General features: G+C 35.6%; 1 protein-coding gene across 1 annotated transcript in view; it reads right to left on the bottom strand.

Moving 5' to 3' along the window:
• The window catches only part of SLC9B1 (solute carrier family 9 member B1), a gene marked incomplete at both ends in the record, with an annotated part of 47,353 nt that overhangs the window by 11,329 nt on the left and 8,219 nt on the right, over positions 1–27,805 (bottom strand). The window contains 4 exons of the mRNA XM_079920571.1: positions 469–644; positions 14,065–14,192; positions 15,266–15,408; positions 16,604–16,774. Coding sequence (XP_079776697.1) covers positions 469–644; positions 14,065–14,192; positions 15,266–15,408; positions 16,604–16,774 — 618 coding nt within the window. The remainder of the gene's footprint in view (positions 1–468; positions 645–14,064; positions 14,193–15,265; positions 15,409–16,603; positions 16,775–27,805) is intronic.

Raw genomic sequence — 27,805 nt, 5'->3', positions numbered from 1 at the left:
GCAGGATCTTGTCCCATCACTATCAAAAAGACACACACTTGTCCACACTCTATATATTTAAGTTGGCTTAGTAACAGAGCAACCAGTTATTTATAATGATGGCCAGAAAGGTACATCTCCAAAATATCTATTCAATATATTAGTAGTACTAATAATATTGCTGCCTAAATTTTTCTATTGAAAACTGTGACAAAATTCCAAAGCAACAAGAGCAGATAAATGGTAATAATATGGGTTATCAAATTAATTGGAATATTTAGTTATTAAAAGGAAATCAGTTGTGTTAAGTAGTGGTATCTTAACCCATTGAAATTCCTTCTCTGGTCTAGAATGAGCTGTCTATGAAGAATAAAAAGATGTTACATAGAAAAGTCTTCATTAATAAATGCAGAGGCAAAGACACATACCTTGTTTAAAGAACAAAAAAAGCAATGAATTATACGGTAGCTGTTGTATTTTTTTGTTTACCTGAGGAGAAGACTATGCTCAAGCATGTATTGAATCCACTGATAGCCACGATGTCATCCAAACTGCTGGCAGCTATTAATAAGGTTGGAATGCCTTTCTCAAAACCATATCCCTTTTCTTGCAAACGTAGCATGGAAGGGACAACAACAGCAGGAGAGACTGCACTGACTACAAAACTGAGAGAAAAATCTTTGAAAACCAACTTAAAAACATCCTTTTAACAAAAGTGTTTTATAGTAAATTGTACAACAAATGTATTAACCTTTACAATGACTTTTTTATTGGAGTATAATTGCTTTACAATGTTGTGTTAGTTTCTGCTGTACAGCGAAGTGAATCAGCTATATGTATACATATATTCCCTCCCTCTTGGACCTCCCTCACCCCCCTTCCCACCCATCTAGGTCATCACGGAGCACCGAGCTGAGCTCCCTGTGCAACACAGCAGGTTCCCACTAGCTATCTATTTTACACATGATAGTGTATATATGTCAACCCTAATCTCCCAGTTTGTCCCACCCTCCCTTTCCCCATCTGTGTCCACATGTCTGTTCTCTATTCCTACCCTGGAAATAGGTTCATCTGTACCATTTTTCTAGATCCCACATATGTGTGTTAATATACGATATTTGTTTTTCTCTTTCTGACTTACTTCACTCTGTATGACAGACTCTAGGTCCATCCACATCTCTACAAATGACCCAGTTTCATTCCTTTTTATGGCTGAGTAATATTCCATTATATATATGTACCACATCTTCTCTTTACAATGACTTTGAATGCAAAAATTCTGCTCTTGAGTGAATGTCATTTAATGGTGGTAAAAATGTTCACACATTCTTTAGTGCTGGTTAAAACTCTAGAGAAATTTCATTCAAGATGTTGGGTCAAGCACAAATTGCAGCCTTTACCTCCATCTCAAAACCATTTGAAATGAAGACATGAAAATAATAGGAGAGGGAGGAACCAAGATGACGGAGTAGAAGGACATGCTCTCACTCCCTCTTGTGAGAACACCAGAATCACAACTAGCTGGGACAACATTGACAGGAAGACACTGGAACTCACCAAAAAAGGTACCCCACATCCAAATACAAAGGAGAAGCCACAATGAGATGGTAGGAGGGGCGCAATCACAGTAAAATCAAATCCCATAACTGCTGGGTGGGTGACTCACAGACTGGAGAACCCTTATACCACAGAAGTCCACCCACTGGAGTGAAGGTTCTGAGCCCCACGTCAGGCTTCCCAACCTGGGGGTCTGGCAATGGGAGGAGGAATTCCTAGAGAATCAGACTTTGAAGCCTAGTGGGATTTGACTGCAGGACTTCAACAGGACTGGGGGAAACAGAGACTCCATTCTTGGAGGGCACACAGAAAGTAGTGTGTGAATCGGGACCCAGGGGAAGGAGCAGTGACCTCAGGGGACACTGAACCAGATCTACCTGCTAGTGTTGGAGGGTCTCCTGCGGAGGCGGCCGGTTGCTGTGGCTCACCGTGGGGACAAGGACACTGGCAGCAGAAGTTCTGGGAAGTACTCCTTGGTGTGAGCCCTCCCAGATTCTGTCATTAGCACCAGCAAAGAGCCCAGGTAGGCTCCAGTGTTGGGTTGCCTCAGGCCAAACAACCAACAGGGAGGGAACCCAGCCCCACCCATCAACAGTCAAGTGGATTAAAGTTTTACTGAGCTCTGCCCACCAGAGTAACAGTCAGCTCTACCCACCACTGGTCCCTCCCATCAGGAAACTTATACAAGCCTCTTAGATAGCCTCATCCACCAGAGGGCAGAGAACAGAAGCAAGAAGAACTACATTCCTGCAGCCTGTGGAACAAAAACCACATTCAAAGAAAGATAGACAAGATGAAAAGGCAGAGGGCTATGTACCAGATGAAGGAACAAGATAAAACCCTGGAAAAACAACTAAATGAAGTGGAGATAGGCAACCTTACAGAAAAAGAATTCAGAATAATGATAGTGAAGATGATCCAGGACCTCGGAAAAAGAATGGAGGCAAAGATCCAGAAGATGAAAGAAATGCTTAACAAAGACCTAGAATAATTAAACAACAAACAAACAGAGATGAACAATACAATAACTGAAATGAAAACTACATTAGAAGGAATCAATAGCAGAATAACTGAGGCAGAAGAATGGATAAGTGACCTAGAAGACAGAATGGTGGAATTCACTGCTGCAGAACAGAATCAAGAAAACAGAATGAAAATAAATGAAGACAGCCTAAGAGACCTCTGGGACAACTTTAAACGCAACAACATTCACATTATACGGGTCCCAGAAGGAGAAGAGAGAGAGAAAGGACCAGAGAAAATATTTGAAGAGATTATAGTAGAAAACTTCCCTAACATGGGAAAGGAAATAGCCACCCAAGTCCAGGAAGCACAGTGAGTCCCATACAGGATAAACCCAAGGAGAAACATGCTGAGACACATAGTAATCAAATAGGCAAAAATTAAAGACAAAGAAAAATTATTGAAAGCAGCAAGGGAAAAATGACAAATCACATACAAGGGAACTCAATTAAGGTTAACAGCTGATTTCTCAGCAGAAACTCTACAAGTCAGAAGGGAGTGGCATGATATACTTAAAGTGATGAAAGGGAAGAACGTACAACCAAGATTACTCTACCTGGCAAGGAACTCATTCAGATTCAATGGAGAAATCAAAAGCTTTACAGACAAGCAAAAGCTAAGAGAATTCAGCACCACCAAACCAGCTCTATAACAAATGATAAGGAACTTCTCTAAGTAGGAAACAAGAAAAGAAAAGGACCTACAAAAACAAACCCAAAACAATTAAGAAAATGGTCACAGGAACATACATATCGATAATTACCTTAAACGTGAATGGATTAAATGCTCCAACCAAAAGACACAGGCCTGCTGAATGGATACAAAAACAAGACGCATATATATGCTGTCTACAAGAGACCCACTTCAGACCTAGGGATACATACAGACTGAAAGTGAGGGGATGGAAAAAGATATTCCATGCAAATGGAAATCAAAAGAAAGCTGGAGTAGCAATACTCATATCAGATAAAATAGACTTTACAATAAAGAATGTTACAAGAGACAAGGAAGGACACTACATAATGATCAAGGGATCAATCCAAGAAGAATATATAACAATTATAAATATATATGCACCCAACATAGGAGCACCTCAGTACATAAGGCAACTGCTAACAGCTATAAAAGAGGAAATCAACAGTAACACAATAATAGTGGGGGACTTTAACACCTCACTTACACCAATGGACAGATCATCCAAAATGAAATCAAATAAGGAAACAGAAGCTTTAAATGACACAATAGACCAGACAGATTTAATTGATATTTATAGGACATTCCATCCAAAAACAGCAGATTACACTTTCTTCTCAAGTGCGCACGAAACATTCTCCAGGATAGATCACATCTTGGGTCACAAATCAAGCCTCAGTAAATTTAAGAAAATTGAAATCATATCAAGTATCTTTTCTGACCACAACGCTATGATATTAGAAATAGATTACAGGGAAAAAAATGTAGAAAAACACAAACACATGGAGGCTAAACAATACGTTACTAAATAACCAAGAGATCACTGAAGAAATCAAAGAGGAAATCAAAAAATGCCTAGAGACAAATGACAATGAAAACACGATGATCCAAAACCTATGCGATGCACCAAAAGCAGTTCTAAGAGGGAAGTTTATAGCTATGAAAGCCTACCTCAAGAAACAAGAAAAATCTCATATAAACAATCTAAATTTACACCTAAAGGAACTAGAGAAAGAAGAACAAACAAAACCCAAAGGTAGCAGAAGGAAAGAAATCATAAAGATCAGAGCAGAAACAAATGAAATAGAAACAAAGAAAACAATAGCAAAGATCAATAAAACTAAAAGCTGGTTCTTTAAGAAGATAAACAAAATTGATAAATCATTAGCCAGACTCATCAAGAAAAAGAGGGAGAGGACCCAAATCAATAAAATTAGAAATAAAAAAGGAGAAGTTACAACAGACACTGCAGAAATACAAAGCATCCTAAGAGACTACTACAAGCAACTCTATGCCAATAAAGTGGACAACCTGGAAGAAATGGACAAATTCTTAGAAAGGTATAACCTTCCAAGACAGAAACAGAAAGAAATAGAAAATGTAAACAAACCAATCACAAGTAATGAAATTGAAACTGTGATTAAAAATCTTCCAACAAACAGAAGTCCAGGACCAGATGGCTTCACAGGTGAATTCTATCAAACATTTAGAGAACAGCTAACACCCATCCTTCTCAAACTCTTTCAAAACACTGCAGAGGAAGGAACACTCCCAAACTCATTCTATGAGGCCACCATCACCCTGATACCAAAACCAGACAAAGATACTACAAAAAAAGAAAATTACAGACCAATATCACTGATGAATATAGATGCAAAAATCCTCAACAGAATACTAGCAAACAGAATCCAACAACACATTAAAAGGATCATACACCATGATCAAGTGGGATTTATTCCAGGGATGCAAGGATTCTTCAATATACGTAAATCAATCAGTGTGATACACCATATTAACAAATTGAAGAATAAAAACCATATGATCATCTCAATAGATGCAGAAAAAGCTTTTGAGAAAATTCAACACCCATTTATGATAAAAACTCTCCAGAAAGTGGGCATAGAGGGAACCTATCTCAACATAATAAAGGCCATATAAGACAAACCCTTAGCAAACATCATTCTCAATGGTGAAAAACTGAAAGCATTTCCTCTAAGATCAGGAACAAGACAAGGATGTCCACTCTCACCACTATTATTCAACATAGTTTTGGAAGTCCTAGCCACGGCAATCAGAGAAGAAAAAGAAATAAAAGGAATACAAATTGGAAAAGAAGAAGTAAAACTGTCACTGTTTGCAGATGACATGATAATATACATAGAGAATCCTAAAGATGCCACCAGAAAACTACTAGAGCTAATCAATGAATTTGGTAAAGTTGCAGAATGCAAATTAATGCACAGAAATCTCTTGCATTCCTATACAGTAATGATGAAAAATCTGAAAGAGAAATTAAGGAAACACTCCCATTTACCACTGCAACAAAAAGAATAAAATACCTAGGAGTAAACCTATCTAGGGAGACAAAAGACCTGTATGCAGAAAACTTTAAGACACTGATGAAAGAAAGTAAAGATGATACCAACAGATGGAGAGATATACCATGTTCTTGGATTGGAAGAATCAATATTGTGAAAATGACTATACTACCCAAAGCAATCTACGGATTCAATGCAATCCCTATCAAATTACCAATAGCAGTTTTTATGGAACTAGAGCAAAAAATCTTAAAATTTGTATGGAGACACAAAAGACCCCGAATAGCCAAAGCAGTCTTGAGGGGAAAAAACGGAGCTGGAGGAATCAGACTCCCTGACTTCAGACTATACTACAAAGCTACAGTAATCAAGACAATATGGTACTGGCACAAAAACAGAAACAGAGATCAATGGAATAAGATAGAAAGCCCAGAGAAACCCACACACCTATGGTCAACTAATCTATGACAAAGGAGGCAAGGATATACAATGGAGAAAAGACAGTCTCTTCAATAAGTGGTGCTGGGAAAACTGGACAGCTACATGTAAAAGGCTGAAATTAGAACACTCCCTAACACCATATATAAAAATAAACTCAAAATGGATTAAAGACCTAAATGTAAGGTCAGACACTATCAAGCTCTTAGAGGAAAACATAGGCAGAACACTCTATGACATAAATCACAGCAAGATCCTTTTTGACCCACTTCCTAGAGAAATGGAAATAAAAACAAAAATAAACAAGACCAAAAGACAACCCTCAGAATGGGAGAAAATATTTGCAAATGAAGCAACTGACAGAGGATTAATCTACAAAATTTACAAGCAGCTCATGCAGCTCAATAACAAAAAAACAAACAACCCAATCCAAAAATGGGCAGAAGACCTAAATAGACATTTCTCTGAAGAAGATATACAGATTGCCAACAAACACATGAAAGAATGTTCAACATCATTAATCATTAGAGAAATGCAAATCAAAACTACAATGAGATATCATCTCACACCGGTCAGAATGGCCATCATCAAAAAATCTAGAAACAATAAATGCTAGAGAGGGTGTGGAGAAAAGGGAACACTCTTGCACTATCAGTGGGAATGTAAATTGATACAGCCACTATGGAGAACAGTATGGAGGTTCCTTAAAAAACTACAAATAGAACTATCATACGACCCAGCAATCCCACTACTGGGCATATACCCTGAGAAAACCATAATTGAAAAAGAGTCATGTACCAAAGTGTTCATTGCAGCTCTACTTACAACAGCCAGGATATGGAAGCAACCTAACTGTCCATCAACAGATGAATGGATAAAGAAGATGTGGCACATATATACAATGGAATATTACTCAGCCATAAAAAGAAACGAAATTGAGTTATTTGTAGTGGAGTGGATGGACCTAGAGTCTGTCATACAGAGTGAAGTAAGTCAGAAAGAGAAAACCAAATACCGTATGCTAACACATATGTATGGAATCTAAGAAAAAAAAAAAAGGTCATGAAGAACCTAGGGGTAAGAAGGAATAAAGACACAGGCCTACTAGAGCATGGACTTGAGGATATGGGGAGGGGGAAGGGTAAGCTGTGACAAAGTGAGAGAGTGGCATGGACATATATGCACTACCAAACGTAAAATAGGTAGCTAGTGGGAAGTAGCCACATAGCACATGGAGATCAGCTAGGTGGTTTGTGACCACCTAGAGGGGTGGGAGGGAGGGAGACGCAAGAGGGAAGAGGTATGGGAACATATGTATATGTATAACTGATTCACTTTGTTATAAAGCAGAAACTAACACGCCATTGTAAAGCAATTATACTCCAATAAAGATGTTAAAAAAAAAAAAGACAACACTCAGAATGGGAGAAAATATTTGCAAACATATCAACGGACAAAGGATTAATCTGCAAAATATATAAACAGCTCATGCAGCTCAATATTAAAGAAACAAACAACCCAATCCAAAAATGGGCAGAAGACTTAAATAGACATTTCTCCAAAGAAGACATACAGATGGCCAAGAAGCACATGAAAAGCTGCTCAACATCACTAATTATTAGAGAAATGCAAATCAAAACTACAATGAGGTATCACCTCACACCAGTTAGAATAGGCATCATCAGAAAATCTACAAACAACAAATGCTGGAGAGGGTGTGGAGAAAAGGGAACCCTCTTGCACTGTTGGTGAGAATGTAAATTGATACAGCCACTACGGAGAACAGTATGGAGGTTCCTTAAAAAGCTAAAAATTGAATTACCATATGATCCAGCAATCCCACTACTGGGCATATACCCAGAGAAAACCATAATTCAAAAAAACACATGCACCCCATTGTTCATTGCAGCACTATTTATAATAGCCAGGTCATGGAAGCAACCTAAATGCCCATCGACAGATGAATGAATAAAGAAGATGTGGTACATATATACAATGGAATATTACTCAGCTATAAAAAGGAATGAAATTGGATCATTTGTTGAGACATGGATGGATCTAGAGACTCAAACAGAGTGAAGTAAGTCATAAAGAAAAAACCAAATATCGTATATTAACGTATGTATGTGGAACCTACAAAAATGGCACAGATGAACCGGTTTGCAGGGCAGAAGTTGAGATACAGATATAGAGAACAAACGTATGGACACCAAGGGGGGAAAGCCGTGGGGGGGTGGGAAAAAAAATTCAAACTACCTCCTCATCCTCCTCTAAGTAAACGTGGACTACTATTTAAGATTCAAAATTATTTCCTATTTAATTTTGTCATTTTTAATATTTAATTATTAGAATTGTGATATTTAATACAATTTTGAAATTCAAACAAAAAAACCCAGCATGTATGCTATAACCCTAATTTTATTAAATATATATTATTTTTAAAAAAGAAAAGAAAATAATAGGAAAATCCATAACCTAGCTAGAAGACAAAAGAGGAATCCTCAATGGACAAGAAACTAAGTGTATACAGGAAGATTAGAGACAGACAGTTTAGGATTGAGAAAGGAAATCATAAGCCAAAAAGCGTATAAGATTGCTACAGAAGATATGGTGTACTCCTAAAAATGTCCCAAGCCCAGAAGGCAGATCCTGGGAGTAGGAGGCACCTCTGAGGAAATCAAATGGTAATTACTTAGAGTACCACCATAAGAATGGCCCGTCAGATGTAGTCTCCACACCATTCCTACCTCTTGAACAAGTCAGTAAGGAAGACATCTGCCCAAAAGAAGGAAAAATGAGTGTGGGTACCTAAGTCACAAAGGCAAATGAGAAAATTTCTGGGGTGGTTGATGACACCCCTGAGGAATGGGGAAATTCCTGCTCAGAATACCTTCTGTTCGTATATCCCATCCAGAACGTTGCCTTGTCTCTTCCACATTCACCTTCTAAATGCTGCAGTAGTGATGCGCGTGGTCCCCACCAGAACCCATTTGCCGGGCCAGTGTACCTGTGCCCCAGCTGCTGCTTGTTGCCTGCTAACCACTGACAACTGCAGCTTTCTGGGAGCCTTGCCCTGATAACAAGAGCTTACCTGTGGATGCTAAGGAAGTTCACCACTTCCCCCTTCCAGACAGCTCCTGCCAATGACTGACTGATGTGAGGGTCTAACAGTTTAGCTTCTATGCCTCTGGCTGTACAACCTCTCTGGTGCAGTTTATAATCAAGATTTCCCTAGGGACTCAAGAAGAACCTAGAATTCTCTGAAAACACATATTTGCCCAGTTCAGTGGTTCCTGAACTTTACTGCACATTGGAACCACCTATTTATCTGTTGCTGCTTAACAAATCATGCCCAAACTTAGAAGCTTAAAACAACACACATTTATTATCTCACAACTTCTGTGGGTCAGGAGTCTGGGTATGGCTTAGCTGTATGCCTCTTCCTACCCAAGGTCTCTCATGAGGTGGATGGGAGAAGATCTGCTTTCAAGTTTACTCACATGGCCGTTGATAGGTTCAGCCTCTTGCCATGAGGGCTTCTCTGCAAGGCTGCTCGCAACATGGCAGCTGTCTTCCCCCAAGACAAGCAATTAAAGAGAGTGCAAGAGAGAACAAGGAAGACAGAAGTCATTGTCTTCTTATGACCTAATCTTCTTAGAAGAAATATCCTATCACTTCTGCGGTATTCTGTCCATTGGAAGCAAGTCAGTAAGTCCAGCCCACATTTAAACAGAAGTTTAAATATCAGAAAGCAGGGATCACTGACAGTGATCTTACCATGTACTTGGGATCTTTAAAAAATATGGATGCCTGGATTCACATTCCAAGACATTCTGATCTGATCTAGAATGAAGTTTGACATGAATACTGGGATATTGTAAAGTTTTTTAATTGTTGTAAAAAATACATAATATAAAATTAACTTTATTTTTAAGTGTACAGTTCAGTAGTGCAAATGATATTCACATTGTTGTGTAACATATACTTAGAACTTTTTCATCTTGCAAAACTGAAACTCTATACTCATTGAGCAACACCCTTTTCCCCCTCACCCAAGCCCCTGACAACCACCATTCTACTTTCTGTTAACATGATTTTGACTACTCTAGACATATCAGTGGAATCATACAGTATTTGTCCTGGCTTATTTCACTCAACATAATGTCCTCAAGGTTTATCCATGCTGTAGAATGAGACAGGATTTCCTTCTTTTTTACAGCTGAATAATATTCCTCTCTCTGTGTGTGTGTGTGTGTGTATGTGTGTGTGTGTGTGTGTGTGTGTGTGTGTGTATCCCACATTTTCTTTATCCATTCATCTGTCCATGGATATTTGGGCTGCCTCTACCTCTTGGCTATTGTGAATTATGTTGCAATGAACATGGGCGTGCAAATATCTCTTTGAGATCCTACTTTCAGTTTTGGATATATACACAGAAGTGGCATTATTGGATTAAATGGTAATTTTACTTTCAGTTTTTTGAGGAAACTCCAAACTATTTTCCATAGCAGCTGTCCATTTTATGTTCCCAAAAGCAGTGCACGAATGTTCCAATTTCTCCACGTCTGTGTCAGCACTTGTTATTTTCTAGCTTTTTAAAAATAGTAACCATCCTAATGGGTATGAGGTGTTATCTCATTGTGGTTTTGATTTGCATTTTTCTAATGATTATAAATGTTGAGTACTTTCAGATGCTTTTTGGCCATTTGTATATGTCCTTTATAGAAATGTCTATTCAAATCCCTTGCCCAATATTTAGTTATTTTTTAAAATTTGTTGAGTTGTAGGAGTTCTTTACATACTCTGAATATTGATCTCTTTTCAGATATATGGTTTGCAATTATTTTCTCCCATTCTGTGTGTTGCCTTTTCACTTTGTTAATTGTTTCCTTTGCTGTGCAGAAGTTTTTAAGTTTTATGCAGTCCCACCTAGTTTTGCTTTTGTTGCCTATGCTTTTAGTGTCATATCCAAGAAATCATTGTCAAATTCAACGTCATGAAGTTTTTACATGTGGTTTGCTAGATATAGTATTCTTGGTTGGCCATTTTTTTTCCTTTCAGCATTTTGGATGTATCATCCCATTCCCTTCTGGCCTGCAAGGTTTCCACTGAAAAATCCAACTATTATCTTCAGGGAGCTCTTGCTTTTCTCTTGTTGTTTTTAAGATTCTCACTTTCTGTGACTTTTGACAGCTTGAGTACAATGTGTTTCAGTGTAGGTTTCTTTGGTTTTATCTTAATGGGAGTTTTTTGATCATCTTGAATTTGTATGTCCATTTCCTTCCTCAAATTTGGAGGTTTTGGCCCATTATTTCTTCAAATAGGATTTCTGACCATTTATTTCTCTCTTCTCTTTCTGAAACTCCCATAATGCATAGGTTGGCCCATTAAATGGCATCCCACAAGTCCCTTAGGATCTCTTCACTTTCCTTGCCTTTTTTTGCTCCAATGATTCTATAATTTCAAATAACCTGTCTTCAAGTTCAGATTCTTTTTTTTCAGCCAATCCAGTCTCCTATTGATCCCCTCTAGTCAATTTTTCAAGTTATCATATTCTACAGCTCCAGCATTTATTTTTGGTTCTTTTTTTCATAGCTTCTATGTCCTTGTTGGTATTCTCACTTTGTTCATGCATCATTTTCCTGGTTTCTTTTAGATGTCTGCAACATCTTTGAGCTCACTGAGCATCTTTATGATGGTTATTTTGAATTCTTTGTTGAGTAATACGTTTCCATTTGTTTAGGGTTGGTTTCTGGAATTTTATTTTGTTCCTTTGATTGAGCCCTGAGTCCCTGTTTCTTTGTATGCCTTGTTATCTTTTGTTGGAAATTGGATATTTGAAAAAACAGCCACCTCGCCTGGTCTTTATGAAATTCTTCACTAGGGAAAGACCAATCATCCCAGCTAACGATTCTGGGAGTCTCTCAAACCTTTCTGGAATGTGTCTTCTCCAGGCTTTGGTGCATTTATCTCCAGCTGGACTTTGGCTTTTTCCTACTCCAGAGTAACCCCAGGTATCTATCAGCAGTACTGCAATCAATATCTCTGGAGTAAAGCAATGCACAAGACTCACCTTTGTTCTCAGTGGACCTCGGGCATCTAAAATGTGCCACTCTCTTTTCTGTCAATGTTCCAAGTCAGATGAGACAGAAACCAGTGCCTTGGGCAGCCTCTTTAAAAGCCAGAATATAAGACGCATGTTCCAGCTTTTTCTTTTCCTCCTGAGGGAGAACTCAAAAGTTTGGAGTTTCCTCCTGATTGCCCTTGCTCTGTAGGAGGGACATGGGGTATGGGGGGTAAGTGCAATGGAATGTTCTAATTGCTCCATTGTGCCTCTTCTTGGCACTGTGCTTGCATGGAATGCTACATATAAGCTCTAAAGTGGTTCTGGAGTTACCATAAAGGTAATCTGATCCTCATATTGTTATGAGAGTGTCTCCATGTGGGAAAGTGAGCCTGGAGTTTCCTATTCTGCCATCTTGCTGACATCACTCCTCTAATTTCTGGGATTTTCAAAAACTCCCCAGGTGATTTTAATGGGTAGCAAAGTTTTGGAACCACTGACTTTTCCCACACTCCTATCTGTCTTTCTTCACTCAGAGGTTTCTACTGAGAGCTCCCTTAATAAATCATTTGCATAAGAATCTTAGGGAATTCCCTGGGAGTCCAGTGGTTAGGACTTGGCACTTTCACTGCTGTGGCCCAGGTTCAATTTCTGGGTGGGGAACTAAGATCCCACAAGCCACGAGGTGTGGCCAAAGAAAAATCTTAATCTCAGCCTCAGCTTCTAAGGAAACTTGCTTGGTAGCATGACTGGCCTATTTCCTGCAAGAAGGCAATAGCAAACAGATAAAACAAAGCACAGGTTAATAGGAAGTTTCAATTAAAAAAATGAGTACCCATTAAAGTATCACCAAATATTTGGGGAAAGCCAACACTTTGAATTGAGGCACCATGTTCATCAAATGGAATAATTTATACCCAAGGAAAGAGATATATTAAAAAGAGAACAACAAGAACATGACTTCAGAATAACTAAATATCCTCAGAATCATGAAAGTATACTCTATCTGTTCATAACATTTAACTATTGTCCTTAGAAATAAAGAATTAATTGCCAAAGTTAAATAAATAAATAGGTGATAGGGACATAACTGTAGAGTGAGTTAATAAGCTAGAGAACTGAGCAGAGAAAATTTTCCAGTGTGTACTGCAAAGGCAAGCAGATGAGAAGTATAAAGAAAAACTTAATAGATATGGAGGGGGGAGTTACAAAAGGACATAATAAAAGAAAACTGAGGATAGATAAAAGATATATTCAAGACCTGGACAAAAAATGGATACACAATCCTTTGACTGATTCAAAGATTCCACCAAATATTGAGTAGATCAAAATTTTTTTAAAAATCACCTAAGGATAATAAGAAATTGTTGTTAATTTAGTTAGAGAATGCCCTTATCTTTTAGAAATGCACATGGCATCCACTGGAATGGATAAGTGGAGGCAAAAGTTAAATGGATTGAAAAATGAAAAGAAGCTCAGGATATAGAGATAATGATTATAGACTATTATTCTGAGGAATTTGGACATGAAGGGAAATGGATGGTGGATAATAATAGTTGGGACATTGGATCTAGGAAAATAGTGTTTGCTGTTTTTTGTTATAATATCTATATCTATACAAAATATCTTTCATATATAATACATATATTACATACTATAGATACAGATTTTATATCTATGTACATATGGTATATAAGGAAGAAGTCATTAGATAGGTTAAAAATAGAGATAGATTACAGTATAGGAGGAAAAAATAAACTGATAACGTGAACTATCTTGGCATTAAGCATTTAGAGACTATGAATATTTGTTAAGGATATAGTAGATATAGGACATGGCTCTGTTTCTGACCAACTGATTTCCAAGATTTTCTACCATTGTGAAAATAATTTTAATGATAAGCTTGTCTATACAATATTCTGAATATTTCAATAATTTAAAACCAAGAATTTTAACTGAATATTTTCATAGAGAAAAATGAGAAAAAGTTACCCTAATAGAAATCCCCATTGCCAGGGAAAATTCATAAGGAAGTGGGAAACAACAGCAGTTGAACATGCCTCTATGAGGCATGGACCCATAGACAATCTTAAACAAACTCCTTTCAAATGCTTCAAAGCCTGAAATATAAACATAGTCACATTTAGACAAACCTATACTGGCCAATAAGAAAATTATTTTAAGCAAATATTGAAATACATTCCAGATATCACATTGGGCTTTAAATGCTAATGCAGCTCATTTTATATGTCATCATATATTGGATTATAAACTATTTCATAGTTTATAAAACACTTGTATTTTAATTATTAAAAAAGACCCATTTCTCTGTGATTAAATAACTATTTCTACCTCCCTTAATCTTCCTAGTAAATAGTATAATGAAAGTATCCTGTAGAATCTTAGGGATCTCCATCAGTTAACTTGTAGGGATGAACTGTTTGATTAGCGGTAATAATTATGCCAAAAGAGAAAATCACTTAAAAACTGCATAATTAACTGAAAGGGAAAACTTTTAAATTTTCTTATTGGTTCAAATTTTCTACCGGATAATACAATAAATTATCACTGTCTATAATTATTTATGCTCTTAAGATACTTCCACCAGTCTTATATATTTGCCACATTTGTTATATCCTGAATAGCTGGTATATTCATGAATATCCATCTTTAAAAACCCCAATAGATTTATGATCCCTAGACAGTAATATTTAAAGAAATATTTGAAAAGATTAGCTTTTACAAAAATGTAAAGATAATCAGGAACAAGTTCTGTGGGAAAAATTCATGAAACAATAATATTATTGAAATTCTTAATCACTCTGAGAAAACAAAACAAAAGCAATAACCTTTTACAGGATGACCTTATCCTTTGTTAACAGAAAAATAAACAGTTCTCCACAGAAGAGCCACAACTCTCAAATGATACAAATGTTGCATACGGGACATTTATCTCTATGTAAATAATTAAAGATTATCTCCAATAGAGATCTTATATCACAGAGATTTATCTTCATATCAGTAATATATCCAGCAGTAGAAATTAAGGTGTCAATGTTTCTGCAAAATCTTTGTTCTTTGTCTTAGCTTTGCTCTACCTGGAACAGCTGTAAGAAAAATTCTGCCTCTTTTTCTTTTCCACCAGCCTCTAATATAGAAAATAACTATACTCAAGGTATAATTGGAAATCTACCTGTGGATCGAGTCCAAGCCCAGCTTGCAATAGAATAATGGTAAGGGCAGTGTTTCTTAAAGTTGAAGACATTGTGCTACTAATACAGACGTGATCACTGAGGAATGGAACATTCCTAACGGTAAAACCAGCCAGTAACATCCCTTAGAAGAAAGAAAATAAACCATGTCTGATTCAGTTCATTTTCCCAAGAGAGAAAACAGAAATGTTTAATTTCCCTTCTTCAAACACACTATGTCTCTCGCTACTTTGGTGAAGGGCAGGTTACATGCAAGTAGAGGAAACAGCATAAATGAAGGAATGGATATAAGAAATGATATATGGCAATGGGGTGCAACAAGTAATTCCGTATTGCTGGAACATAAAGGACTAGGATGGGAGTGGGGAATGGGCTGGAGGGGCCAGATCATGGAAAGCTACCCCTACCCTCTACCCTCCCCTGTTTTGGCAGAGTAAGGCACCATGGGAAAGTTTTAGGCAGGAAGTGAGATAATGAGTCTTGTATTTTCTATGTGATGGTCTTGGCAAATTAGATAGACATAAAACTGAAGGAGAGACCAGATAGAAGGCTCTGCCATAGTGCATGGAATGGTTAGAAACAAAGAGGCTGAACTAGGACAAAAGTGGAAGTTTTGGAGAGGAGGAGAAAAGATTCAGTAAATACTTGGCAGGTGCTGAATGGGTGTTATGAACACAGAAAGGGTGTTAGAGATAAGCGAGAGTGATTACCTCTATTGACAGTAACTAAATATTTGAATGTATTGAATACTTAGAAGATACAATACACCTCTGATAGAAGTTCTTCCACTAATTTTCCTCTACCTGGAGAATTATAATAATGGTGATGAAGAAATAGGGGGTACCATTGTTTAGGCAGATGATGCACTGATGAATATACATAGTGGAGATGCTCAAACAGCTCACCCCAAAACTATAAACCTTTTGGTGCCCTAGTCACTATAACATTTGAACCTTGTAATTGTATTTGAATTAGGTTATCTACAGAAAGATTCAGTTTTTTTCAAATTTTTCCTTTTCTACAATATATGTAAAGTTAAGTAAAAAATGTCCTATTAAATGATAAAGCACCAAGAATCATATACTGAGTATATTTAAAGTATTTTAAAATATATTTCAGGAAAAATCTGTGTGTGTATAGAGAATAAATACTTCTATAAACAAGCTATATTTACACATATATAATAAGTACACATATAAAAAAGCTATATAGATCATATTACATTGAAATAGTTCTAAATTATATCTACTCTGACTAGAATATAGTCATAATTTACATGTGGTCAATGACAAAAAAAGGAGAGCTAATTATTCACTTACCAAGAACAGGGGGAAGTTGAGGCACTGAAGGTATTCTAATGTTTTCCAAAAGTTTCCCACCAATAACAGCACCATAAAAGATAATTAACAGTCCAAATAAACTTCCACCAGGAAGAACTTCAGGGCCTGAGAATGACCAGGTTACACACCATACCATAAAAAGTATAGCTCCTGAAATATAAAAAAGTGCATGTCTATATATCTACCTAGACATAGATATATACATGTGAGAGGAATTTGATTTCATCGAATATATTAATAGCCAATCCTATATAATGATACATAATGTACACTAATGTTGCTTGCTAGTGTGGTTAAAGAAATGTCTGTTTAACATATATTCCAAAGTCCTTGTCAATCTAAAAAAAAGTATTTTTATTAAAAAATAGTTTTAAACTATATGTGAATCCTTTAAAGTGCTAAGCTTTCTCATAATATATGACATTTTTTAAATGTCATGGCAATATGAAGAGATTTACTTCATTTTATATTTTAAAGTAGATTTTTCACCAGGAATATGATTTGTTTTGATGAGTTCTCAAATTTATTGAAGATCATAGTGGAAGTGTGCCACATTTTTTTTTAACATCTTTATTGGAGTATAATTGCTTTACAATGGTGTGTTAGTTTCTGCTTTATAACAAAGTGAATCGGTTATACATATACATATGTCCCCATATCTCTTCCCACTTGCGTCTCCCTCCCTCCTACCCTCCCTATCCCACCCCTCTAGGTGGTCACAAACAGTGTGCCACATTTTTTAATGGCAGCAGACTAAGTATTTGTATTGAAAGGATAACTCAGTTGATGTTTGGGTGTAAATTATTAAAGGGGACAAAGGCTGAGAAAAAAGTAAACCTGGTCTTTGAGAGAATGAAAAGTATCTTAGATTATGTATAGGAAGTAGAGGTGGACAGGATGAGTAATGATAAGGTAGTAGACATATTATTTCTGTCAACTAGGTACTAAGGAAAGTCCCGACTCACAGAGGGAATTCATAGATTTCTATAAAGGACAGAAGGTGATACTGCAAACTGCCATCTGCAAATTAAATAGCTACCTTCATTTACTATGAATCATAATTTGTAATGTTTTTTTCAGGTCCTTGAAACAGCTTAAGTGTATTCTTTAGCTGTGACTCCTTTTTGGTGGCACCAATCTGTCAAGGGTAAAAGAGGAGAATTTTGACAAACTCAAGGCAGGAAGTTAGAAATAAGATTCTTGTCCCCTCCTCTCTGACTGTAACCACTCCACAAAATTGGAATACTTAAAGGACTGAACTCTTACTAAAAGAATGAACCAGAAATTATCATTCTACTGACAAAGGGAGAAGACAAAGCAGATTGTTTGTCTTAGCTGGTCTCTGGGTGGCAAAATCACTTCTGAGAATTCATACAGGCCTCAACTAACTTATGTTTGGGGCTCAAATTTACATGATTTGTATGGTTTAGGAACCCCCAAACCCTGAATTTGGCATAAAGTGTACCTTCGCATGGAACTTATCCCTAGGGCACTTGGTAGATGCTAGTTCAAAATATCCCTAATAGACACTCTTGATTCCAGACTGCATAAAGTCTCAAAGACAAAACCCCACTGAATCTGAATTTATAATAAAAACTTACAAAATAAGAAGTAATCCCCATGAACAAAAGTTGATAGATACAACAAAGAATGGGCTTAGATATCCAAAAACTTCAGCTAACAGAACCAGTAGATAGACAATATAAAATATGTATTTTCAAAGAAACTCAACACAATTAAAAAAATACTTAAGACATAAGAAAAGAAATACCTGGAAGCATTGTAAAAGACTCAAATACAACATTTAGAAAGAAACCATAAATAATTACTGAAATTTAAAAAATCACTAGATACCTTAAACAGCAGGCTAGATACAACTGAAAAGAGAAATATGGTAAACTGGTAGATATGAGGAAATTACCTAGAATGTAGCATAACAAGAAAAATGAGATGGAAAATATGAGATATTTAGATTTTGGAAAAGATGTAAAATATATCTAATAGTAATTTCAGAAACAGAATAGAAAGAGTGAAAAAGAGACAATATTTGAGAAGAAAATTGGCTTAACAAATTTATAGAATTGATTAAAATCATAATCAATTCTGTATTGATTTGGACACAGGAAGTAAAATAAATTCTCACCAGGATTAAATAAAAATAAATAGATACTTAGACACAATGTTGAGAAACTACAGATCAGCAAAAACAAAAATAATGCCTTAAAGAATCTAGAGGGAAAAATATAGATTAGTCATAAAGAAATAAACATTAGAGCAGATTCTCAATTCTCAACAGCAACAACAGAAGCTGGAAGATAATGAAATAAGGCCTTCAAAGTACAGAGATAAAATATCCAATGTTGAATTCTGCAGCAAGTTAAACTATCATTCAAGAAAAGGACAAATGAAAGATATTGTCAAGCAAATATATCTAAGAATATATTCCATTTTTACTGGCAGAAAAACTATTAGAAGATATGCTTTAGGAATAAGGACATAGGACTATAAAGGAAGGAAAAATGAACAAAAAGAATTGTAAACATGTAGGTTGGTCTAAACAAGTGTTTGATTGTATAACAAATACCCAATCAAAATTGCTAAATCAGGGGATATAAAAATAACTTGGATATGGGATTTCCAACAATGATAACATGAAGAAGTTGACAGTTTATTTCAATAAAAAAGTCTACATATAAAACTGTATAAAATAATAAAAGCAACCATTTCAGGACCTTGAAAACTGACCAAAGGCAGTTATCAAATTGAGAAGCAGTTATTCTTGAAAAAAATGCTAGAGTTTTGGGTAGGATCACTGAAAGTCTGAGGCCTTCCTGCTTGGGATTGCTACCATTCTTCTCACCCTTCTCCCCCACTTCAGCTCAGCTGGGAAAAACTAGTTATACCAGCATGGAGTTGGAAGTAAAAACCAGCAGCTTTCCTGCCAGAGGAGGTGGAGTGGATTTGATATGGAGTGGAGGCAGAAAACCCATGACCTTGCTGGCTAAAAGTGGCAGACTGGTTTGGGAATGGACAGAGAAAACATGCAGTTTTGCTAGTTTGAGGTTGCAGTCCAAGTTGAGGCAAGTGGCAGACCAGCCAAAAATGTGACTGGGAGATATTGGATATGAAAGAGGTATTGAATGGTTGAAATAAGTTCTCTACATATCCATGGCTAGTTGGGCAAGTATGCAAATGCAGGGAAGACTCAAGGAGTATGGCAAAAAGAGAAAAATGATGTGAGATCTGAGTACTAGCAGGAACTTTAAATGCATTCTTCAACCCACCTACAGATCACCTGGCAGAGGGTGGAAGACTTATTGGCCTGAACACTATGTCACTCGAAAATCATTAGGTGACTACTAAGCTATGCAGACAAAAGGGAAACCGCTAGGAAGGTAGGCTAACAACAAAAAAATAAACAAACAAAAAACTGATAAGAACCATTGGCTGCTGCAAACCATGGGGCAGGTTAAAATCCACAGTTTAAGTACATGTGAATTACCAAAACAACAATAATAATAACAACAAAAACCCTAAAAAGTAAAACTGAATTCAAAGTTGCAATAATGTGTAATTAAAATGTTTAATTTTCAACCAAATTTACTAGATGTGCAAAGAAACATGAAAGTATGATATATACTCAGGAAAAAAGCAATCAAGAGATATTGAGTGAGTCCAGGTGTTGGATTTACAAAGTGTTCAAAACAGCTATTATAAATATGTATAAACAATTAAAATACGATAAAAAGGTGCCATTTAATAGAGAATATCAATAAAGAGATAAAATTTACTTTAAAATGAAAATGGGCATGGGAGAAATGGGTGAACTGTTTTTGTTTTTAGTTTAAATAAATTGAATTTAAAAAATTATAAGAGATTATCTAATGCAGCTCCATAACTTTAGGCAGGCCAACTTCCATTTTTTTAATAAAAGAAAATCTAGAATTGAAACATACAACAACTGAAATGAAAAATTCACTGGAGAGGCTCAACAGCATATTTGAGCTTGTGAAAGAAAATATCAACAAACTTGAAAATAGATCAATAGAGATTAATCAATCTGAAGAACAACAAGAAAAAAGGAATGAAGAAAAACATAAACAGAGCCTCAGATAGCAATGGAATACCATCAAGAGTATTAACATATGCATAAGGGGAGTCCCAGGAGGAGAAGAGAGATAAAGGGGGAGAAAATATTTGAAAATATAATGTCCAAGTTTCCAAATTTAATGAAACCAGAGACAGCGAAAGACAAAGCAAAAATCTTGCGAGTGGCAAGAGAAATGACTTATTACATATGGGGACAATAATACAATTAATAGCAACATTTTCATCAGGAAAAACGGAGGCCAGAAGGCAGTAAAGTGGCATTTCAGAAGTACAGAAAAAAAAAAAAAAACTGTCAATCAAGAATCCTATACCCAGTAAAACCATCCTTCAAAATGAAGCTTAAATAAAGACATTCTCAGACAAATAAATAAAGAAAGAAAGAAAATTCATCTTTGCTGAAGAAATACTAAAGAAAATCTTTAAGTTGAAAGGAAATGACACAAGGTAATTTGAACCAATAAGAAAGAATAAAGGGCACTGAAAATGATAAATAAATGTCTAAGTATAAAAGATTGTGTATACGTTTTTCTCATTTCATCTCAATTTTTTTAAAAAAGCTTAAGATTTTTAAAAGCAATAAGAATAACAAAATATTGTTGAGTTTATAGTATATAGAGGTATATTGGCTCAAAGCTGCTATATAATACCAAATTATGTCAATATTAAACTGAAGTAGGCTGTAAAAAGTTGAAGGTGATTATGGTAATTCCTAGAGAAACCATTCACACTAAAGCCTCTAAAATACAGCTAAAATATTAACAGAGAAATTAAAATAATACACTAAAAATACTTGGTTAAAACAAAAGAAGCAGTAGAATAAGAAGAGAAAAATAAAAAGATATGACAAATAAGAAATAATGCAATGGTAGACATAAGTCTAACCACATCAGTAATTATGTTAAATGTGAATGGACTAAAATCAAAAGGCAAAGATTGTCATAGTGGATTAAAAAAATATCCAACGATATGGCGTCTATAAGAAACACACTTCAGGTGAAATGAACAGGCTAAAAATAAAAGGATAAAATATATATATCATGTAAATGGTAATCATGAATCAAAGAGGTAAACACAAGGGGATTACAACATGTCTTAAAGTGAATAAAAATGAAAACAGAATATATCAATGTTAAAGGAATGCGATGTGTGTAGAGGGAAATTTATAGGTTTAAAAATATATTAGAAGGAAATAAATAATCTAAAATTGACAATCACAACATCTATCTTAGAAAGTTAGAAAAAGATAAGAAAGCCAAATCAAAAGTAAGCAGGATGTATGAAATTAAAAAGATTGGAGTAGAAAATAATAAAATAGAAAATAGTAAAACACTAAAGAAAATCAATGAAACAAAAAATTGATTATTTGAGAAAGTCAACAAAATGGATAAATTTTTAGCTAGAGTGACCAAGAAAAGTGAGAGAAGACACAAACCACCAAAATCAGAAATGAAAGAGGAAACATCACTATAGACCCTACAGAAATTAAAAGAATGTTAAGGAAATATTATAAACAACTTCAAGCTAAAAAATTAGACAACTTAGATGAAATAAACAAACTCCTAGAAAGACATAAATTACCAAACCTGATTCAAGAAGGAAGGAAAAATCCAAATAGACCAATATCAAATGTTTGCTATTTAAAAAATAAGAGTGCTGTATACAGAACAAGTTTAGTTACTATGTTACTGGGAAGAGGGAGTAAAATAAGATGGAATTCAGTTGATTTAAGATACAAAGATTCTTTGATTTTATGGTGTCCACCCAGATTATATCTGAGGTGATAGAGAAATTTGGGCTGTAAGGTTACTCATGAAATTGCAGCTCAATTCCTGAAAGAGGAAATAAAGAGGGTATAGTACAGGAATGATCTTCTAGGAAATGGATCAAAATTTTTTTTCAGTAAAGGATCAGACAGTAAATATTTTCGGCATTGTGAGTCATATGGCCTCTGTTACAAATACCCAACTTTGCCATTTTAGCACAATAGAACTTTATAAAACAAGTAGGGGACTGGATTTGGTCTATGGGCTGTAGTTTCCCAGCTCCCATTTTAACAGCTGAAATAAAAAATTATACCTGGATGTAAGTGAAGAGGAGATTGCTTCAGGCAGAAAATTACTGTAAAGGACCTATGATGATTTCTTGGGTTCTATTCTTCCTAACATCTTTCTTCCAGCAATGCTACAAAATTTTTATCTGCCTCATATATTTTTTCCTAAAGTTAGTAATATTTCATGAAATTTTACTAACCAGATATTTATTAGCATAAATAAGCACATTGTTTGAAATTAATCTTTTTGCTGTCTTGCCCAACACCAACCTGAGAGCTGATAAACTAAATGAATGAGAGTTTTGATTAAGTGAAGGAAGAAAAGGACATAAGAACAAAACCAAGCTAGTTCAAGATGGCAGACAGGGCATATAAAGCTTAACTGAAATAAAAGTATAGAAATATAAAAAGGAAAAAACATATCACCATGAAGAGAATTAGGGGAGAAGAGATAGTTGTTGTCACACACTTCCGGGAGGTGAAAGCAGATAGGACCAGGTTGAAGGATGGAAACAGGTAGAGAAAGCTGCAGCCTTAAATATGCGAGGTACCTACAAAAGAAATCCATTTGACAATAGAAACTGGAGGAAAATCTGAGCTTAGAAATAGTATACAGCTAAAAGAAGGAGTGAGAAAAGGGGCCTAAAAAAGGGAAATTAATCAAGGGTTTGTACGTGGTACAACAGCATCAGTCAGCAGCTCTACTCCTCTCTCCATTCCTGTGCTTAGAAACTGCTAACATTTATCATACTTTTAGTCATTGAATGGATTACCTAAGGGACAGCTAAAGCTTTAAGAGTGATTGTTGGAGTTCCAGAGTGAAAACAACTCATTCTGGCATGTGAAAAGCCCACAACTTCATAGTCAGCTCTATGTCCATTCACCACAAACTAAAGCCCATCAGTCAATAAAGCTTTGTCCTGCCCTGTCCCAGGCAGAAGATGGTCTCAGAGGGGGGACCTGACAACAGGTCCTACCATCACAACAGCATAGTATATCTGCATAAGCTATTGAGACCTTCCTTCTTAAGTATCAGACAACTGAGGATCATTAACATAAAACAAAACCCAGCAGCAAGAAAAGGAAAAGTCAAGCAAAACAAACTGAAAAACTTTCCTCAGAAGAAACCGATAATTTAGGGACCAGAATGAAATAAAACAAAAATTTTAAATTATATTCTCAGAGATCTGAGAATTTACATAAAATAAGAATAGAATACCATATGAAAGGAACAATTAGAGAACAAAAAAGCGTTCTTGGAGATAAAATAAATATGATTGCTGAAATGAAAAACTGGAAAAATGAAAAACTGAAAATGAAGTAAAGAAATCTCCTAGAACAGAAAGCAGCATAAAGTGGTGGTAAATATGAGATAAAAACCAATCCAGGTCATCCAATATCTGACCAGAAAAGAGAATAAAGAAAAAAAAAGGAGGGGAGGGGGGAAATTATCAAGGAAATAATATGCAACTTTCTTAGTGTTCAGGTTGAAAAGGTCAACTAAATGCTCAATACAAAGCATGAAAAAAGATCCATACCTACACTTATCACTGTAAAATGTTGCAAAAGCAAAGACATAGAGAAGATGCTAAAATCTTCTAGATACCTTGAAAAAAGCCATTTCCAAATGAATCATAAACAGATTTATATACTATTTCTTAGCAGCAACTCTAGATACTAGAAGACAGCAGATAAACCCTTCCAAAATTCTATGAAAAATTATTTCTAATCTAGAATTATATACCCAACTAATCAAATGTGAGAGCAGAATAAAAACATTTTCATATATGTGAGGTCTCTGAAAGTTTAGCTGTCATGTATCTTTTTTTTTTGGCACTTACTTGAGGATGTATGCTAGCAAAACCAGGAGGAAACCAGGAAAGATGAAGGATTTTAATCTTGGAAACAGTAGATCCAAACCAAGAGGGCATTGAAAGGAAGCTCTAGGATGACAGTCTTCCACAGACCTAGAAAACAGCCACATAGGTGGAAGCAGAAAAGGATGTCTCTGGGAGGAAAGTCTCCAGGAATAAAGAGGGCTTCTTAAAGTTTATAAAACTATGAAGACAGTAAAAAAAAAAAAAAAAAATGAGTGATTGCCAGGGGATTCCAGGAGGAGGGAAGAATGAATAGCTAGAGCACAGGAAATTTTTAGGGCACTGAAACTATTCTGTATGATACTGTAATGGTGGATGCATATCATTATAAATATGTCAAAACCCGCAGAACACAAAGAGTGAACGCTAATGTAATTTATGGACTTTAATAATAATGTATAATATTGGTTTATCAATTGTAACAAATATACCACACTAATGTAAGGTGTTAGTGATAGGGGAGACTGTATGTGTGTATGAGGGGGTAAAGGGTTAAATGGAAACTCTCTGTACTTACCACTCATATTTTAGGTAAATCTAAAAAAGTTGCTTTAAAATGCTATTAATTTAAAAAGAAAAAACCTATGAAACAATATGAAATGGTGTGACATATGTATAATTGAAGTCCCAGAAGAAGAGGAGAGAGAGAATGGAGCAGTATAAATATTTGAAGAGAAGATGACTTTTCAAAATTGATGAAAGACAATACACAGGTCCAAAAAGTCTAGTGAAGCCTAAGCAGGATAAATACAAGGAACAGTATGCCTAGTCACATTATAATTAAACTGTAGAAATCAAAGATGAAAAGACAAAGTTTAAATCATCCAGAAAATATAGTCAAATTACATTTAGAGGGACAACAATAAGAATTATGCTGGCTTGTCATTGGAAATAAAGGAAGCCAAAAGAGAATGAAAGAACAGCTTTAAAGGGCTTAAAGGAAACAGGGCCTGTGAACTTGAAGTCTATACCCAACAAAAAATATACTTCAAAAATAAAGGTCAGAAAGAAGAACAAAGGAGGTATCATGTGTGCTGATTTCAAACTATATTACAAAGTATTGTAATCAAATAGTATGGTATTAGCATAAAAACAGACACATAGATCACTGGGTCATTTGTTATTCTGGAGTCCAGAAATAAACTGATATATGGTCAACTAATTTATGACAAAGGAGCCAAGAATATACAATAGGGAAAGGACAATCTTTTCAATAAATGGTATTTGGAAAATTGAACAGTCACATGCAAAAGAAGGAAGCTGGACCTCTATCTACACTATACATAAAAATTAACTCAAAATGGATTAAAGACTTGAAGATAAGAACTGAAATCATAAAACTTTTGGAAGAAAACATAGGTATTAAGTGTTGATATTGGTGATGAATTTTTGGATTTGACACCAAAAGCAAAGGCAGCAAAAGTAAAAAAAAAAAAGGGCAGGTGGTGGGGAGTGGACTACATGAAACTAAAAAGCTTCTGCACACCAAAGGAAACCATCAACAAAGTGAAAAGGCGACCTACCAAATGGAAAATATTTGCATACCATATATATGATAAGTGGTTAGTGTTCATAATATACAATGAACTCATACAACTCAATAGCAAAAAAACCCCAAACAATTCGATTAAAAATTGGGCAGAGGATCCGAATAGGCATTTTTCCAAAGAAGACATACAGATGGCAAACAGGTACACGAAAAGATGCTCAGCATCACTAATCATCAGGGAAATGCAAATCAAAACCCCAATGAGGGGCTTCCCTGGTGGTTCAGTGGTTGAGAGTCCGCCTGCCAATGCAGGGGACATGGGTTTGTGCCCCGGTCCGGGAAGATCCCACATGCCGCGAAGCGGCTAGGCTCGTGAGCCATGGCCGCTGAGCCTGCGCGTCCGGAGCCTGTGCTCCTCAACGGGAGAGGCCACAAGAGTGAGAGGCCCACGGACCGCAAAAAAAAAAAAAAAAAAAAAAAACCCAATGAGATAACACCTCACACCTGTTAGAAAGGCTATAGTCAAAAAGACCACAAGTAATAAATGTTAGCAAGGATGTGGAGAAAAAGGAACCCTCATGCACTGTCAGTGGGAATGTATATTGATGTAGCCACTATGGAAAACAGAATGGAGGTTCCTTGAAAATTAAAACTAGAACTACCATATGATCCAGTAATTCTACTTCTGGGTATTTTTCCAAAGAAAACACTAATTCAAAAAGATGTAAGCATCCCTCTGTCCATAGCAACATTATTTACAACAGCCAAGATATGGAAACACCTTAAATGTTCATCAATGAATAAATGGATTAAAAATGGTAGATACATATACATATATATATAGTACTATATATATATATATGTATATATAATGAAATACTATTCAGCCACAAAAAAGGAGGAAAATCTTGACATTTGCTACAACATAGATGGACTGACCTTGAGGGCACTATGCTAAGAGAAATAAGTCAGACAGAGAAAGACAAATACCATATAATCTCTCTTATATGTGGAATTAAAAAAAAATCAAGTTCATGGATGTAGAGAACAGACTGACGGTTGCCAGAGGCAGAGGGTAAGAGGGTGGGTAAATGGGTGAAGGGGTCAAAAGGTTCAAACTTGCAGTTACAAAATAAGTCATGAGGAAGTAATGTACAGCATGGTGACTATAGTTAGGAACACTGTATTGTATATTTGAAAGTTGCTAAGAGTAGATCTTAAAAGCTCTCATCACACAAAAAATTTTTAACCATGAATGATTGACTTATTGTGGTGATCATTTTGCAATATTTACAAATATCAAATCATTATGTTATGCACCTGAAACTGTTATATGTCAAATGTACTTCAATTTTTAAAAAGGCCAAATTAGACATTTTCAGACAAATAAAAGCTGAGAGAATTAATTACTAGCACAATTACACAACAAGAAACATTAAAGGAAGTTTTTTAGGCTGAAGGGAAAGAATCCCACATGGAAGCCCAGATTGCCAGAAAGAAATGTAGAGAACTAGAGAATGTAAACATGTGAACAAACATAAGGGAATTTTTTTAAAACTTAAAACAAAGACTTTTGTTTTTTTAAAGCAAAAATAATAAGAATGTAGAAGTAAAATATATGATAAATCTAGCACAAGGGCAGAAGAGGGATAAAG

This window comes from Stenella coeruleoalba, assembly GCF_951394435.1.
Source record: "Stenella coeruleoalba genome assembly, chromosome: 4".
Taxonomy (NCBI): domain Eukaryota; kingdom Metazoa; phylum Chordata; class Mammalia; order Artiodactyla; family Delphinidae; genus Stenella; species Stenella coeruleoalba.
The sequence above is the reverse complement of the archived record's forward strand: the minus strand, read 5'-3'. Positions and strand labels throughout refer to the sequence as shown.